Genomic DNA, 17,672 nt, shown 5'->3' with positions numbered 1-17,672 from the left:
AACCTCTGGCCCAGTCTCCAGTCTTTTGCAGCCCCTAATGGGTTTTTCTCATAATTTTCCTGTCAACTCTGACCCGCTTCCCCATCTATGTTGAAAAGAAACACCCCCAAAGCCTGATGCTGATAACACCATGTTTCACAGCGGGGATGATGCATTAAGGATCATGTGCAATGATAATTTTCATAATTCATAGCCTTATGCGTGTAAGCCAGATATAAGATTGGTCCATAAACTGTATCTGTGCAGTTTGTATGTTTGCAGTCACTTGTGTGATGTCTCACTCAAAACTGCTTGGGGTAAAAGCGGTTGAAATTTAGGAAGGAAATGCTAACAAGAGCAAGATCTCAAATGTGAAATGTGCCCATGGCTCTCTGTGAAAGGCAGTTTGTAATTTAAAACAGGAACTGTGAAGGTTTAGAAAGACACGTCTGAATCAAGAAACCATCCACTTCTTGCCTGCAAATGGACAGAAATTTGTGCAAACAGAAATTTAAGAAGAGTTGGAACAGCTGATCTGGCAGGTCTTAAAAACAACACAAACCGCCATGTTTTCCATTATCATTCTTATTAATCACAAACATTTTCACAACAACAGTTATCTGAAAGATGCCAGCCGCACTTAATACTGAGAAATCGTTCTGAAGCCGCGGGAAAACAGCATAAACAGCACAGTTCTGAAACACAACACGTCATTAGGTGAGGATCACAACTGAAGGACCAGCTTTTCTTCAGCTATTCATGCAACAAAAGCAAAAATGTACAAGGAGTGTCATCCAACGACAAGTCAGCCGTTAGCGGGACGCGGCTCCAGGTCTGAATTCATCTCTCCACAGGCACAGAGAGGCTGAAGCGTTTTGTCAGTAGCTGTGCCGTAACTTTAACGTGCCACGTTAGAAATGATGAAACCTCTACTCCGCAGAAATGTTTGGAGGCAGCATGCAGCATACAAAAAGGGCAAAATCCAAGTTGCATTAAAACAGATTCTCAGGAATATTTTTCTACAGGCTGCTGTCAAATAAAAAAAAGCCTCATTAGGCCACTTCGGTTTCAATTCCCTCCTTTTGATTCCTTAAAAACTGGCAGGCTGAAAACATCGGCGCTCGCTCAGACACCGACGGGGGGAATCAGTGGGACGTAAGCCGGTCTCCAGCTCTGTGCTGTCGACGGGTTTGCCGGGGAAGACGGATTCTTCATCTGACAGCAGGATTTCTCCATCTCAGCTAGCTTCACAGCACTGTGTACTGAAAACAGCACGGCGTTAACAACAGGACAGCCACGGATACCGAGGGTAACACGACAAAAATACAGCACCGTTCAGCGTCTCGTCTCACTCTAATTACAGGTGTCTGCACACTTATTTCTGCCGTTTCTTTTGTCTGCAGAGCAGATGCTTTTGTCACCACACTTCAGACGGCAACCACAAAGCAACGGCATATCATCTGACATCCAAATTGGTCCTTGTTTTGGCTCCACTCAAACACATACTTCAAAAACAACATAAAAGAAAAACAAAAACACAGCATCTCAGATAAAAAGGAGACAATAGCTTAGTCTGGGTGGCAGCTTTACATTCTTGGCAATAACAGCACCTCTTTAATGTTCTGAAGATGAGCAGAGGTCCACCTCGAAATGCAGAAACTAGACCGATTTTAAAAGTTCCACTGAGAAAATACAATTTAATGGATTACTTAAAAGAAAAAAAACAATACAATAGTTCTATACATTAATACTCTCTGCACACTGAATCAATACACACGTTCCACGCATGTTGAACACCACCATCTATTTAGATGGAGAGGAGTGCTGTTCCAGGATGAGTCCACCGTGTGGCAGCGTGTCGGTTTTCCTGGCTGGTGTTCGGTGCCGGTTCCCCTCAGTGCCGAGGGTTGTACAACTAACTGTGGTCCGCTCCCCCCGCCTGGCTCGGCTCTCTGATTTGGCTTCATGCACGACGCCTACAGCAGGGATGTGGGGATGGAGAGAGCTGAGGACTGTCACTGGCCTGTTTCGGAGAAGCCACCCTTCAGTTAAAGGCTCCTGCAGAGAGATGGGAAATCCATCAGCATAATCGACATTTGTGCACCAGATGGACCGTACAGGACACCTGGATATAAGATCTCCAGAGCTCTACGTTTCCTCTGTCAGCTGCTCTGGTGCGAGAATAACCCGCCATGGGAAGTACGCAGCATCTGACTTTATTAGGAGGTCAAATAGTTTTTTCATGATATTAAGCAGGATAAATGTGAAATGATGAGATAAAAAGAATATTCCTCCAACTTATCAAGCTGTGCAAAAGTATTCAAAAATTATATATCACATCACAATCTAACTAAAGGAGGTATATAATTGGGAAGTAGATTGAAAATAATACATGATTTTGATTCTTTTTTATAAATCTAAGTGTGAAAAGCGTGCCGTGCCTTTTCATCCAGCCGCCTCAGCCAGCGCTTCACCAAAGCCCCCCATTTCACTGCTGTTACAGCTGCAGGTCTTCTGGGATACGTCTCTGCCAGCTTTTCACATCTAACCATTAAAACTTCTGCATTCTTGTTTGCCAAATACAGCTCACGCTCAAATCTGAAGGAGCGCATCTGTGAGCGGCATTTTTCCCAATCTTGCCGGGGATTCTAAGTTGGATTCGGGCCTGGTGTTTGATTGATTCCATTCTAGGACATGGCTATGCTTTAATGCAAAACATTCAATATTTCTGAATGCTTGCCCTCCAGGATAGCCCTGTATTTACCAGCTTCCCTGACCATGTTAACGATAGGCTCTTCCTCAGCATGCTGATGCCGGCGTGTTCTTTAATCTGGGGATGGTGTGTTCAGTGTGATGTGAATCATTAGCTTTCTAAAGCACCTTCTTCCACATGCTTGCTGCGTCCATGCTTAAGGGGCTTATGACCAACTTACAAGATCAATTATACCTTTCTTTTATCAATGGTTTTCTTAAAATCAAATTTAAATGCCGGTAAAAGTAATTAATTTATCCCAACAGGAAAACAGACAAGATTAGAGCAGATGTTTTCCCAAAAACAGTCATTATAGATGGTCATGATCTGGCTGTGGGCAGGGATTCTCTCCTGTAGCGCTCCATGCTGCAGCAGATCTGAAGAAGCCACTGACTGAAGCCACTGCTGCGAGGTTATTGTGCTGCAAAGAGGCTACGCAGGTTTGTCCACAATGATTTTCTTTTGTGAAACACCCCTTTCTATCAACGAGCTGTGGACTACATGTTCAGTAGCTGTTCTGCCAACAGATTCTCCCACAGGAGCAGCTGATCTCTGCTGCTCCTCCAGAGCTAAAACAGGCCTCCTGGCTCTAACAAAAACCTTTAGAGAGCAGCTGGGTTTAAACTGGAAATAAATCCGACACAGGTGGGCTCAATCCATTAAGGTGGTGACTTCTGAAGGCACGTTATAAGTGGTGTCAGAGTAACTGTAAAACCCACTTCAGAATTAGCCACTCTTCTCTGTTCCTCAGTCACACAAAAGCCCAAATAAAATACATCTAAGTCTGTGATTTTAACGTTGCAAAACGTTTGAAGTTTCAGTGGGAGTTAATACTATTGTATGGCACCGTATTTAGTATCACTTTATTATGACGTCTTACGGCAGCTATTAGGATCATACTACGCCTGAAAACCTCTATTATTGCACTATACTCAAAACATGTGGATACATTTTTACCCCACAGCCCCTTTGTTAGTTAATATGACCATGTCATTTTGCATTCTTGTTGTTTAATTAGCCTATTTAAGAAAACACTGGGCCCCAACCTAGTAGTGAGATAATTCTCAGAGGGTGTAAGATGGTACAAAAGCAGAAGAGTCATTCCTCCAAAGGGAAATTATTCAAAGAAAAAAAAAGGAGAAATGCCTGTCCGTTATCTCCAGTTGGCTTTTTTCTTTTAATACACTGATTAGTTTCACTTGTGAGGGCTTTTAAGAATTATTCAAATCAAACAGCCTGGGAAAAGAAAGACGCTCTTCGACTGAACTGCTCACAACTCATATTTATTTATATTCAAGCTGTGATTTGACGCTGTGAGGAGTCATTGATGTATTTCAAAGGACCAAAAGCCACAAAGGCTTTTGGAACACCTAAAGGTTTTTCTGGAACGGTTACACTTATTAAAGCTCACTTATGGATTTCCTTATTTCCATAATACAAACCTAGAGGGAACAATGAGGTAAAGAAATGTGTTTAACAACACCTGTACTACAGGCACTGGATAACATGTTCTGGAATATGTCTTAACCAGCATATTACTTACTGGTTGCGTTACGTCGGATGAAATGGTCTGACACAAACCCCTAGAAATGAGGGTCAGTCCCTCACCTTGCATAACAGTGTAAATGTGTTGTCCATTCAAAATGGCTCAGCATGGAGCCATTAATGTCTAAACTGCTTGCAATAATAAAAGAGTACATCCCAAAATGAAATGCCCACATGTTTCCCAGTTAGTCATTTTTCACATCCTGGGACTGAGCTGCAGCACGGTGACCAAGACCTGACAGCGGTTTAACAGACAGGGTTCCTCTCAGAACAGGCCTCGCCATGGTCGCAAGGAGGCTGAGTGCACATGCTCAGCATCATATAGAGAGGTTGTCTTTTGAAAATAGACACACGAGTGCTGCCAGTATTACTGCAGAGGTTGAATGGGTTGGGCTGTAAGCCACATGCTGTATCGGATTGGTCTCCATGGCTGTCATCCCAGAAGGGAGCCTCATCTAAAGATGATGCACAAGAAACCCAACAAACAGTTTTCTGAAGACAAGCAGAATGAAGACATTAGTTAAAGGAAACATTTCCTGTGATCTGATGTAACAAAAAGTACACTTAATAGCGTACCGCGAGCGAGCTATTTTTAGAAACGTGACGTCACAATGACGTCACATCCCGTGGTACGCAGTAGGACAAGCTTGAATAGTCCGCCGCTGTTTCGCTGTAAAAGAGACGTGCGTTACCCTTGGTTTTACTCGGTAAACGACTGCTTTTTCCCAATCTAAGACCATGGTTTTTAAACATTGTTGCTATGGAACGTGCAACAGCGACTCGAGGTACGCTGATCGGCCGCATATGAAGGATGTTTTCTTCAAGACTGCCAAGGAGAAATGTGTGCGCTGGGTACACCGGTGCGGTCGGCCTACATATGTAGCAAGCATTTTGTTGGAGGAAAGGGCACAACCGAAGAACATCCTGACCCAATTCCAGCGACATCAAGTAGTGAACAGGTAAGAGTATTTTGGTGGCCGACATGTTAATATTGAAGCGCCTGCTACCATGATAGCATATAGGCTATCATGGTAGCAGGCGCTAACATGATACCCTGCTACCAGGATAGCTTACTCAAAAACATTTCAAATAAGACAAACATTAAATATATACCGATCCCTGGACGGTGATTACAAACAAAAAAAACGGCCGACGACGCCATGACCGCCGCACATAAAAAAAAAAAACAAAGCTTACCGTGCGATCAACTTGGCCCGTTTTCCTGTCTTTTTAAGCCCTCGACACTCAAGCCATCGTTTGAGCTGAACGTTGGTGTGTTCTTCGACAGTTCGATCAGTAAACCGTGTGCCTGGGACATCGTCTTGCGAAAATTTAACGGCTGTAAAGTCGGTCATATCGCTGTTTCTGCTGGTTGCTACGGGCGTTCTCTACCTGTATGCCCTACCAAAGCGGCAAAAGGGGCGTTGCCCTTGAGACGGTGACGTCACGTGTGCGGTACGCTATTGGTTCAGATGTTTTCAAGTGTGTGTGCCGGAGACAATTGTGTCTCGCCTACAGTCTACCATGGTGGTGGGAAGGTCATGGTATGGGGTTGTCAGCTGTGGGGAGCTACAGTTCATTGAGGGAACCCTAAATTCCAACATGTATTGTGACATAACGAAGCAGTGCAGTATGTTTGGAAACTGGCCCTCGCTAAAGAAACTGATGGTAAAGGAGCTGGACTTGCTCAGCATGTCTCCAGACTGAGACGCTACTCTGCATCTGCAGGGTATCCTCAAAAGAAAGGTGGAGGAGCTCAAGCACTCTAATATTCAGCAGCTCTGTGATGTAGTCGTGGAGGAGGATTCCAGTGGCAAGATGTCGAGCTCTAGTGAACTCCATACCTAAGAGAGTTGAGCCAGTGCTGGAAAATAATGGTGGCCACACAAAAATATTTGGACATTGACACTTAAAAAGTTATTTGTTTCAGTGACTCAATTGTTGTGCCAGAATATTAAAGCCATGATGAGAGGAAGAATTAAGTCAGATTAAATTCTGAACATGTACCATGGGGGAGGGACCAGAGGGAATGTCACAACCCTGCTGCAAAGACAGTCTCTCAGCAGAGGTGCCTCTGCTGTTGAGCCAGACCCTTCCCCACAGAGGATTCCTTCAGACTGAACCTCTCAGCTCCCTTCACTCTCTTTTTCACTTTTTTCCTGGAGCCCCCGAGGAGAGGGGGCTGCCACCCAGTCTTCACCTTCTTTCTGCCTGAGACAAAAGAGGGGGGAGGCTGGCCTGAACCATGAGGCCTCACGAGGCCAGAAAAGATCCACAAGCCAACACAGGGGAGAAATCCCTCTTCGCCTGGAGGATATAACTGGGCAAATCAGAGTTAAGTCTGCTGTCTGAACTTCAGCGTAAAACGCCAGAGGAAAGGATCCCTCCATGCCAAAAACAGCTTTGTTTATTTCTTCTCAGCCTTTACTGGAAAGCAGACTCCAGACAGATCTGAAAAGCCAGCTAAGGACCCACTTTCCCATGCTGAGGAAAAATCTGCTGAAATCGTGGCTGCAACCGGGTCAGAGGACGCCCAGGCCTCCGATCCCAACCACGTGTCAGCTCATGGCCACATGTCCACAGCTGCTAAGCCACTAGCCACTGCTGAAGAAATGACGTTTTCCCTTTTCAGTGCTCCCTTCCTTGGAAGACCAAAATGGACCGAAATCAAACGACGTGCCGACAGGTTGGGCAGGATTGAGGCAGGGAAAGGTAACACGGTCATTGGAAAATGTTTTGTAATGCTTTCACATGGTATTTTTCACATGGAGCTAACGGAATTAGCTCATGCTAGCATTCTGTACCCTATTATTGCCGAGGTGATTCGAATGCATTTTAATGGTTATAACAAACGTTATCTCCACAAGGGTTTCATACATTGATGGGATATTAATGTTTATGTTATCCGTCCCACTCATTATGACTAAAATAAAAGCTGACGCTTCTAAAGTTAGCGCTGAAAATCCGCTAGCCAAAATGCTATTTAGCTTCTGGTAACTTCCGATTTCCGGTTATTCTCCAAAACCACGTTCCAAGCTTAAGGCTTGTTTGTTTCGCTCCGCCATCGTTCGATAGTGCTATGAGCCTTATTCCCACATTAATACAGAATATTAATGTCGATTTAAAGGCGTTTTGGTTAACTTTAGGAGTAACCGATTTTTTTAGCGACCAATCGCTGCAGCGACCCCTACCTCCCGGACATATAATCACATTGATCAAATCGGGTGTCTCTAAAGTAAATGATTTTACTGAGCAAATCATTCTTTAAAATGTTATTTCCTCAAAAAATGTTTTGTGTAACTCGGGATTTGCATTGTGTATGGATTGAAACACATGCCAAATGTTGTTCTAAATTAGTTATGCTAATTTAACTAAGTCAGATCTGCAGTGAACCAGGATTCACTGGATTATTCTGATTATGATCAACCACTTTAGTTTTGTCTTTGTTTGTTTGTTTTGTAAATAGTTCCTTAGCTTCTTTTTATCTTTTTTTGCTTAGTAGTTTAGTTAAGTTTCACTAGCCTAGTATAGAGGATTTATTGATTGAAATACGGCGTTCAATTCAGATAAACAGCATTATATAGTGATGTTCTCTGGATGTTCATTTTATTTCTGTTATTAAATTATTGATCTTGAAGACAAGTTGTCACTCATTTATTCTATGTGTATGCAGAGTTTGCTGTTAAAAGTGCTCGTATCATCCCTTTCAGCTATTGTCCTGATATCAGCTTTAGTGCTGATATCCTCCAGACAATACTTGACAGAAAGTTATTTATTAAACATTGTAATGGCACAACACAATTAACAAGGGTAGATGCATTACATAGAATAATTACTCAAAAACTGGTGTTTTAAAGCGCTTATACCTGTTAGTAATAATTACTTTTTTGGCTTATATATAATAAAAGCACAACATTTAAAATTAGAATATTAATTCAAACTGATAAAAAAAATCTATACAGAAATCTAGGCTTAAGGTTTAATATTTGCTTAAAGCTTAATATAAAGAAAAACTGCTTTCTCACCCATCCCTTATACTCCTGAGCAGAGAGGGTGGCTCTCCATTTCTCAACCTCGGCTCCTCTACCAGAGGCCTGGGAGCTTGAGGATTCTTCTTAGGATCTTAGCTGTTCCTAAGATTGTGCCCTTCTGGACTGAGATGTCTGATGTTTCTGCAGGTATCTGTTGGAGCCACTTCTCCAGAGTGGGGGTTACTGCCCCGAGTGCTCCGATGACCAGGGGCACTACTGTTGTCTCCACCTTTCTAGTTTTCTAGTTCTTTCTAGTTCTTCCCCGAGCTTTTGGTATTTCAACAGTTTCTTGTGTTATTTTTTCCTGATGTTTCCATCACACGGGATGGCTTCATCGATCACAATGACTGTCCTCTGCTGCTTATCAATGATCACAATGTCCAGTTGGATGGCCATTACCATTTTGTCTGTATCTGGAAGTCCCACAGGATCATTCTCCACTACCTTAGGAAGTGACTCCCATTTTGACCTGGGGGCCTCCACCTGGTATAGTGTACAGATGTTTCTGTACACTATACCAGCCACTTGGTCATGGCGTTCCATGTATTCCTCCCCTGAAAGTGTCTTACACCCTGCTGTGCGATGCTGGATGCTGCACCTGGGATCTTGCCTAATATGGTAGATCTGGGCCTCTATAGCCCCATTTACACTACCCTTGTTAAACAGATCCATGCCGAGCTCGGTTCTGACGACCGTTTACACATCACGCTATCTCGGTTCCTTGGTTCCTCACTTCCTAGTGACGATATGCGGTAGTACTGCTCTCTAGGACTAAAGGAGGGAATCAAGCAAATAAAAATGGTGGTGCCCGTAACATTCAGGAAGTTATGCTTGATTATTATTGTGATATTTCGTTGTTTGCGGAACGATATTTGTGATATTTCGTTGTTTGCGGACAGTCCGAAGACGGCAACCTTTGGTAAATTTACTTGACAGAGTCGGCTTTTGGGACGTGGATAAGACAAAGGAAAGTCTAATAAGGATTTACAGACGCAGGAAAAAATGACAGACGCTGAGGTTCATCACACTGCTAAGCAGAATCATCACTGGAAATCGTGTGTCACGGTAAGGAAGCTAGTATTTTTATGAATGTCTGAAATGTCAGCTGGCTGAAAGGAGATAACGCGGTCTGCTCATGCGCTCTTTGTTATCAGAGAACCGGGCCAGGGAAAAACCGGGCCGAGCCCACCTCTGGTACTGGGCTGCATTTAGCGCGGTCCGGTTGTGTCTGGCTCGGTTCAGTTCAGTTTGCGATCCATTTACACTCGATAGTTATCTCAGTTACTGAGCTCGGACTGGTCTCGGCACGGTTAAAAAAGGGGTAGTGGAAACGGGGTATTTGGCTCTGGTGCTCAAAGCTAGCTCCTGTGCTGCCATGATCAGGGCTTCAGTGCTGTCTTTCAGTCCAGCCCTCTCTGGTCATTGGTAGGATTTGGTCTTATCAGCCACTTCAGCTATCTGTCGGTGGTACATTCCATACAGGGTATTTTCCTCCCACAGTAGTTCCTTTTCTTTAATCAATAGTCTTATTAACTTTTAATTTCCATCACATCTCTTGTTTTTACCTGAGTGCATGACCTAAATTGATCATTCCCCTGTTTTACAATCTGCAGCAATGGCCTCAGAAGCACCATTCTGTGATGCATACAGCCAGATGCTTTGCTTCACATCTTAAGAAAGCCCTCCTCAGCTAGGAACTTGGAGTTCTTTGTTGAATAACAATAACAATAAAAGGCGACATTCTGTATGTCTTGAAACATGTCTGCTTGTAGCTGAAGAGAGAACAGATGTTGTCCCTGACGCTTAAATACGTGCACGCTGCTCCCATCTGCTGGACTCGGCGGGCAGGATTGCGCTCACATGTGTTTACAGAAATCTGCTTCATGAATCCAGAGGAACAGTTGAAGCAAAATAGCTGCAACATGGAGGAGATTGCAGTGTGTCATGAATTTGCCCCTGAGTGTTTTATAAGTGAAGGAGCAGTAGTGAGCTTAGTAGCTCTACCACAAGTTTCTGTCAGACCAATTTTAGGCATGTGCGACAGATCTTTGAGTGACTCCAGGAATTCTCCAGGGCCGAGCAGGTAGTTATTCACAAGAGTGAAAATCAAGGACGAGTATGTGAGATCTTAAAAAACATGGAAACATTAAACAACAAGAGTACCTGGAATGCAGTTAAAGTGTTTGCCTCACCTAGTTATAGATGGACATCAAAAACTCCCTCCTCCACCGTCTCTAGGTCCTCTTCAGCTATGACTGATGGAAACAGAGGGGGAAAAAATCAACTCCATGCAAAAAGGAAGCAGGGAGACTGGTCAATTAATTAAGAATGCAGAAGACTTCCTGAAGATCCAGCAAACAGTGGCCGGATCTTTCCAGCGTTCTGGTTCATTTATCTGGCAATTCTGTGTAGCCCAGTGAGCAAAACAGCTTATAGTTATGTAAAATACAATCAGGCAGAGAGTAAAGGCTTCCCTGTGGTGAGCTAATTATATTTCCATTGCAAATGACACTCTAAAGATGTATCCCAAATAGAAATGGGCTGGCAGAGATTCTCCACGCATGAAATAATTGAAATACCACAGTTTCACAGTATTTGCACAAAATATAATACAAATTATTTTAATACGTGGATTGATGTAAAGGCAAACACATTGCTATATTTAGTAGCATTTATAATATATCAACATGAAGTTCTAGGAAAAGGCTTTGTATGGATCCTTTGCCTTTAATGTTTCAGATCATCAAAGAAACTTGGGTCGCATGCTCTACCCCTGTGCCGCCACCTCACATTTAAGCAATAAACCTTATTTCAATACTAAAATTTAGCTATTTTAACCAGAAGTTTGACATTCATGATATCAGTTTGGAGTGCTGTTCTTTTCTCCCTGTTTTCTGGTTCATTTAATAGAACTGATACACCATTTAGAAGCCTAGGTTGTCTAAAGGTGTGGAATCACATAGAAATGCACAATAACACTTCATTCCAGCATCAGTTTACCTTTAGTTAGTTAGTTGTTTTAATATTATTTTAAAGAAAGAGCATGTACAGACATGTCTCTTATTGTCTTCAAAATGTATATGGTGATCTACACAGAAATGAGCTGAACATTGTTGGTGGCTGTATGGTTGTACGGGGAAACAGGCGTGTCTAGGAGAAAGCCATTTTCTGTCTTGGAAGACAGTCCAGGATGAACAGCCAGCATAGCGCCATGCCACAGCTTCCTCGTCGGATTTAAGTACGGATTCACCCGGCCCGCATCCCGCCTTCATGTCACTGATTTAGGTCAATTCAGAGCTCAGGGTAGTAGAGTGATGCTCTACTGATGCTTCACTGCATCACAATCCGGATGACTAGCTATAAGAGACGGAACCATAAATGTAAGTTTTGGGGCAGTCTGGGTATCTTTTTCTCATTAACCTCTTAAGACTTGATTGTAGTCTAGTTTTTCTTCAAATATGTATTTTTCTTTCTCCTGTCAGAATGTGAAACGAGGCTGACAATTGATCAAACATATATGTCTAAGAGAAGCTCATCTCTTTTTTTTAGCCTTTTTTCAAGTGCCTAAAAGCCTTAATAGGTTTGAACTAAAGTTCTCGGGTCTTAAGTTAAATGAAGTAGTTATTTTGATACTGATTTTTGTGTTTATTCAGGTTATGTTTCATATTAAACTTAGTTTGATGGTCTCAAACATTCAATGGTGAAAAATAATAACACAAGCAATCTGTAAGGAAAGTGTTTTACAGCACTGTGCATCAAGGCTTTGGTGTTTGCTGAACTCTATTTCTTTAGATTTCACGAGTCACATTTGAAAGGCACAAAAAAACCTTTTGATCTTCTTGGTTTTTTTTTTTTTTTTTTTTTTATCCATCAGCAACTATAGGCTTCTCACCTGTGTTCTGCAGGCTGGGAGGAGTATTGGCAGGTGGTGGGAAGCTGTAGGATCTGGCCTGGAGGGCTGGTGGAGTCTCGTGGCTGATGCTCTTCGTCCTCTTCCTGCACTCGACGGCCAGGCGGCTTCGGCAGGCCTTATGACAGTTCACCCCGCAGGCTGCGGCCGCAGAATGGCCATCACGGACGAAAGACGCCGGCAGGGAGAGGTGTCGGGAGAGGAGCGGAGGACGGAGAGTCGGATAGAGGGGAAGAGAGGATCGGCGGGACGGGAAGAGAGAAGGGAAGAGCCGTGAGTGAAGGGTGGCGGGGGAGCGGGGAGGACAGAGAGGGTCAGACAGAGGGACGGGTCCAAACCCAAACATCGGGGTGAATGGGAGAGCAAACGGCGACAGAAAGGTGCTTTGGCACGACATGCAGACGCACGAACACTGGCACACACACACAGAAAGGTCAACCGTGCTCGACAACAACTCTCTCAACTGGTGAGAGTCTGAAAGGAGAGCAGTGATACTTTGGGTCAAGTACAGCGCTTTGCAAAATGATTCACCAGCCTGGAACCTTTTTTACAGGTCGTCAGGTTACTCTAAACGTTTAACGGATTTTTAAGGGAAATTGTGCAACTTTTTCACAGCTATTTTCCAGACAATCTGGCTGAACTTAAGTTATTTTGCAAAGAATTAACCAAAAGAACAGTCTCTGAACACGCACACTGCAAAAACGGAACTAAAAATAAGTAAAATGTTCTTAAAATGTGTGTATCTGTCCTTGATTTGAGCAGGTAAATAAGATCATCTGCCAATGGAATGAGTATTTTGACTTCTAAATTAAGATAATTAGACATTTAGCTCTTGATATAAGATGATGGAGATGAATTGTTCCTATTTTAAGTGCAAAAATTTGTATTCTGTTGGCAGATATTCTTATTTACCTGCTCAAATCAAGGACAGATACACACATTTTAAGAACATTTTACTTATATTTAGTTCCGTTTTTGCAGTGCAAAGCGGATACTCCAAATATGTGCCTGCAGCAGTAGGTGGTTCTGCAAAACACTGATTGGGGAAACGGAGCTGAAGATAAATGCCCACCACACTTTTCAGATTTGTAAACTATTCTGAAAGTCACGCAGGTCATTGTCACAAGTGCACAATGACCTGCGTTTGACGCTGAGCATAAAATACTAAGAAAATAAAATGAGTAAAAGTTTGTGGCTGTGACAAAATGTGAAAAACTTTTAGATGAGGAGGTAGTTTTGTAAAAGCCCTGCAACATTTCAGGGACAGGAGTGTCAGATTAATTATTTCACAGTAAAAAAAAAAGGCAAGCTGCACCTGCAGAAATGTCAACCTGACTGAAAAAAGTCTAGAACCCAAATCGAGGCTATTTTTCTGGTTGTGTGTCGATGTAAAAGTTAGGATAAACTGTGACAGCTCTGCAACCTTTCACACACCAAGAGGCTTCCTATACTTAAGTCTGAAATACCTGACATCTGCTGCTCCGACAGACACATCCAGCGGCCCACACACAGTCGGAGTCCTCCCACTCCTGCACTGCGCCACAGTGGGTGATTCATTTCAATTACACCCCTGGCGCTCTGTCTCCCTCCCTGAGTACAGCCTAACAATGGTAATGGGGATGAATGGCTGTGGGGCTCTCTCATTGACTTCCTCAGGTCTCATTAATGGAACAAGCCAGAACACACTGAAACTCCCAGTCAGAGTATAGGCCTTTGAGTGGAGAGGATATTGGAAAGTGTGGTTGTGTGTGTGTGTGTGTGTGTGTGTGTGTGTGTGTGTGTGGGGGGGGGGGGGGTCCTGGTGAATGGGTGGGTAATACATGGGTGTGTGCACATGTATAGCTATCATTATGAGGACCAATGCTGTGTGGCACAATTGGCATTGTGAGGACATTTTGCAATTCCAATATGTGCATGTGTGTGTGTTTGACTTGCAATTAGCTTTCTTTGTAATAACTAAAGAAAAATGTGGGCCGGCTGTCTTATAATAAGAGACTGTTCTCCCGTTTTCTGGGTTAAAACCCTAAACTTATGCTGCTTTTATTTATCCATAACCCTGGAACATTTCCACATTTTGTCACATAACCAAAAACGGGCAGACCAGCATCAACACTGCAAAATGGTAATGTGGTATTTATTTATATTCAGCCCCCCTGAGTCAATACTTTATAGACCTTCTGATGGACCTAAAGCTGGAGGTTTTGTGGGTACTGCTGTAGTCAAGACAACCTAACCCTTACACATAGAGTGACATATTTATAGACTTCATTACAAGTGTTGTTGTTGTCTTTTTGCTTATGGCTCACAGATAATGAAAACCCCCCAAAATGCAGTATGTCAGAAAATTAGAAGACTGTGTAAGGTCAATAGAAAGGGATTTTTTTAAACAAAAATGTCAAACTTCTGAAAGGTATTTTAATTTCTACGAACCCAATTATTTTTGTGGCTACTGGTGCATGAATTACTGCATCTATGTGGTGTGGCATGGAGGCAATCAGCCTATAGTACTGGTGAGGTGCACCAGAAGCCCAAATTTCCTGGTGGATGTCTTTGTTGACTGTAGACTTCAAAATAATCAGTGGACCAACAGCAGCAGATGACGTGGCACCCCTAACCATCACTGACTGTGGAAACTTCACCCTGGACTTCCACCTGCGTGGCTTCTGTTCCTCTCCGCTCTCCCTCCACACTCTGGGACTTTGATTTATAGGTGATCTCTAATGCAAAGTTGACTGTCTTCTGAAAAAAGAACTTTGCACCTCTGAGCAACAGTCAAGTCTCGGGTTCAGGAGTGTATTGACACGAGGAATGTGACGGCAGTAGCAAAGGTTTAGGATTTGTCTGTGTGTAACTGCTAATGATGAGCCTCAGTCCACTTCCTGTGAAAGTTTCCCAAATTCTTCAATGGATTTTGCTTGATAATCCTCTCAGGGATGCAGTTCTCCCTGTTGCTAGTGCACCTTTTCCTACCAAGGTTTTTCTCCAACTCAACTTTCTATGAATATGCTTAGAAGCAACATGCTGTGAACAACCAGCTTCTTCAGCTGTGACCTTATGTGGCATCTGTCCAGTCAGCAGTCTTCTCCATGCTGGTCTAGCCTAGTGACCCAGACTGAGAGACCGTTTAAAGGCTCAGGAGTTTCTGGTGTTTTGAGTTGATTAGCAGACTAGAGTGTGATACCATGAGTTTCCAATAATGAGCTTCTTTTTTTTTTACACTGTTTTTGTTTTTTTTTTTATTCTCTGTAAGCCATAATCATCAAAATAACTAGAAATAAAAGCTTGAAATATTTCACTCTATGGATAATTAATATAATATATAATATATGAGTTTCACTTTTGGCAATGTGTGAAAAAAATGTTGACCTTTTACACAATTTTTATGAGATCTAACTGTACTTTTGAGGTGTGTTTTTTTTTTTACCTCCTTTGCACATCTAGAGACTGTAGTTTGCCCTTCTTGGCAAAACATTTTAAACTCATTCAAAGTAAACGCAGAGCTTCAGTGGAACCAACAAATCTTGCAACATATTCTTTATGGCTTTTAACTGTAGAACATCCACTGGGCCATTGTAACACATGAATACACTTTGACCTAAACTTTTGCATTATGTGCAGATCTCAAAGGGGTCTGACTACTAATCCATGCTTTTCAGTCTTTCATTTCTAGAAACTTTTGAAACCAGAATTTTCCTGACGCTTAACAATCTGGCACTGCTTTCTTTGAGTTTGTAAAGGGGGAAAAAAAAACGTGCTTCGAAGGTTTCAAATGCTTTTGGGATTGACTTGTGCTAATGAACAAATTAGTCTTTGTGCAAACAGGTCTCTTTTTCTTGTCTCCTCCGTTCAAAGTGCAGAGTGTGGTGAAAGCCGCACGTAATGGCCCCAGTGAACACTAATTACTCTGGCTGCTATGCTATGGAAATATTTGATGACGGCTTTCCAGCGATTTAATGAGCAATGGCTAGAAAACCTGAAGGCCCCGAATGAATGCGGAGCCTGCTAATAATGACACTACGGGTGGACAGGATAGAACGGGAAGTGAAATGCTTATTTTTTCAGGAAACAAAGAGCAGAAGCCTATACACATCACATAATCTTGAGAGTTTTCTTTGTATAATAGCTGAAAGAAAGGTGAACAGGTTTGTAAGTGCAAGTGCAAATGAGCTAAAAGGCACATATTAGCGCTTTCTAGGTATAAAAAACCAGAGCAGTCGTCCGTCTTTAATCGCCCCCCCCCAAAGCTGCAGCAGACAAAAACGTCTCTGATTTGCATTCGAGATCTGCCATCACTTCCTAAGTTTTTGCTGCCGCTCCATATGCAGCGTGAAGCTATATTCAGCGTCTACCATCTGCAGTTTATCACCACCTTGGCACAAACCACTGACAGCATCTCCCCAGAGGAAAGAGGCAGGCTAAGTCCGTGTGTCTGAAGGCAGCGTGGAAGGGCGAGGAGGTAGCTGGCCTGTGTTTGCATTGGGGAAAAGAGCATGCCATCTCAAACCCGAGTCTATCCGGAGGCCTTAAAGGGCAAATAACTCTCTCTAGTATTTACTGAGGCCTCTGCTGACGGAGCAAATCCAACTGCGGGGCGACAAGGCTTTTACGTGTGGACATCAAGTACAACAGTGGGATCCTATATACCGGTGATGGCATCATGGCTCTGTGTGCTGATGACATTTACTCTCTATATAGGTGTTTGAGTGAGATGGGAAATCAATGGGATCAAGAGATTCTCCGGAGGCTGCAGCCTTCCCGAGTGGAACACGAACATCTGCTTAGCAGGTTGCTGTCTTACCTTTACACTTGTAGCCTTGTTTGTAAAAGCCCCATATCTGCAGAAAAAGACAAAGAAAGCAGAGGGTTGGTGAACCGGTAGTCAGGATACATTTTTATGGATGAAGACGCGCTCATGTGCAGTAATTAGTTAAACCATGTTCACAAACCTTAGACTTTATGTGGCGGTTTGCACATTTTTTCACAAGCAAAAACCAAGAAAGTTGGCTGTGCATTTGCAGCTCAGTCATATTGAATGGAGAGCATTTGCCAACATCAACTTTCAGGGCTGCACAGTGATGCAGGGGGTAGTGCTGTTGCCTTGCAGCAAGAAGGATTAGAAAATGGATGGATGAAACTTTCAAGTCTTGCCAGATTCTTGATCAGATTTACATCATGGTTGCTCTGGCTGTCCTGCTGGAAGTTGAACCTTCGCCCCAGATGAGCCAGGCTTTTGCAGTGTCTAACTGTTTCTTCCAGGAGTAACCAGCTTCCCCCAGGTTCCTGCATCTAGCTCCATGCACCTCGCCACTAACTGACCAGCTTCCCTGACCAGAGCACTTGTTGCTTTGCATGGCATATGTCTTAGCTGTTATCCACCTGAGCTGTGGATCTTTACAGCTCCTGCAAAGTTGAAGCCCTTGTCGTTTCCCTTCTAGATGTACTATTTTGTGTTGGT

At 43.1% G+C, this 17,672-nt stretch overlaps 1 protein-coding gene across 2 annotated transcripts in view; it reads right to left on the bottom strand.

Moving 5' to 3' along the window:
* Positions 1-477: 477 nt before the first annotated feature.
* Positions 478-17,672, bottom strand: part of LOC105925570 (RAS guanyl-releasing protein 2) — an 81,299-nt gene continuing 64,104 nt past the window's right edge. For both annotated transcript variants that reach the window (XM_012861495.3, XM_021315882.2), the window contains exons 14-17: positions 17,016-17,052; positions 12,200-12,358; positions 10,500-10,562; positions 478-2,037 (exon numbers count right to left, since the gene is read on the bottom strand). In XM_012861495.3, coding sequence (XP_012716949.2) covers positions 10,504-10,562; positions 12,200-12,358; positions 17,016-17,052 — 255 coding nt within the window. In that variant the 3' untranslated portion in view covers positions 478-2,037; positions 10,500-10,503. The remainder of the gene's footprint in view (positions 2,038-10,499; positions 10,563-12,199; positions 12,359-17,015; positions 17,053-17,672) is intronic.

Source organism: Fundulus heteroclitus, chromosome 14, assembly GCF_011125445.2.
Source record: "Fundulus heteroclitus isolate FHET01 chromosome 14, MU-UCD_Fhet_4.1, whole genome shotgun sequence".
NCBI classification, from domain to species: Eukaryota; Metazoa; Chordata; class Actinopteri; order Cyprinodontiformes; family Fundulidae; genus Fundulus; species Fundulus heteroclitus.
The sequence above is the reverse complement of the archived record's forward strand: the minus strand, read 5'-3'. Positions and strand labels throughout refer to the sequence as shown.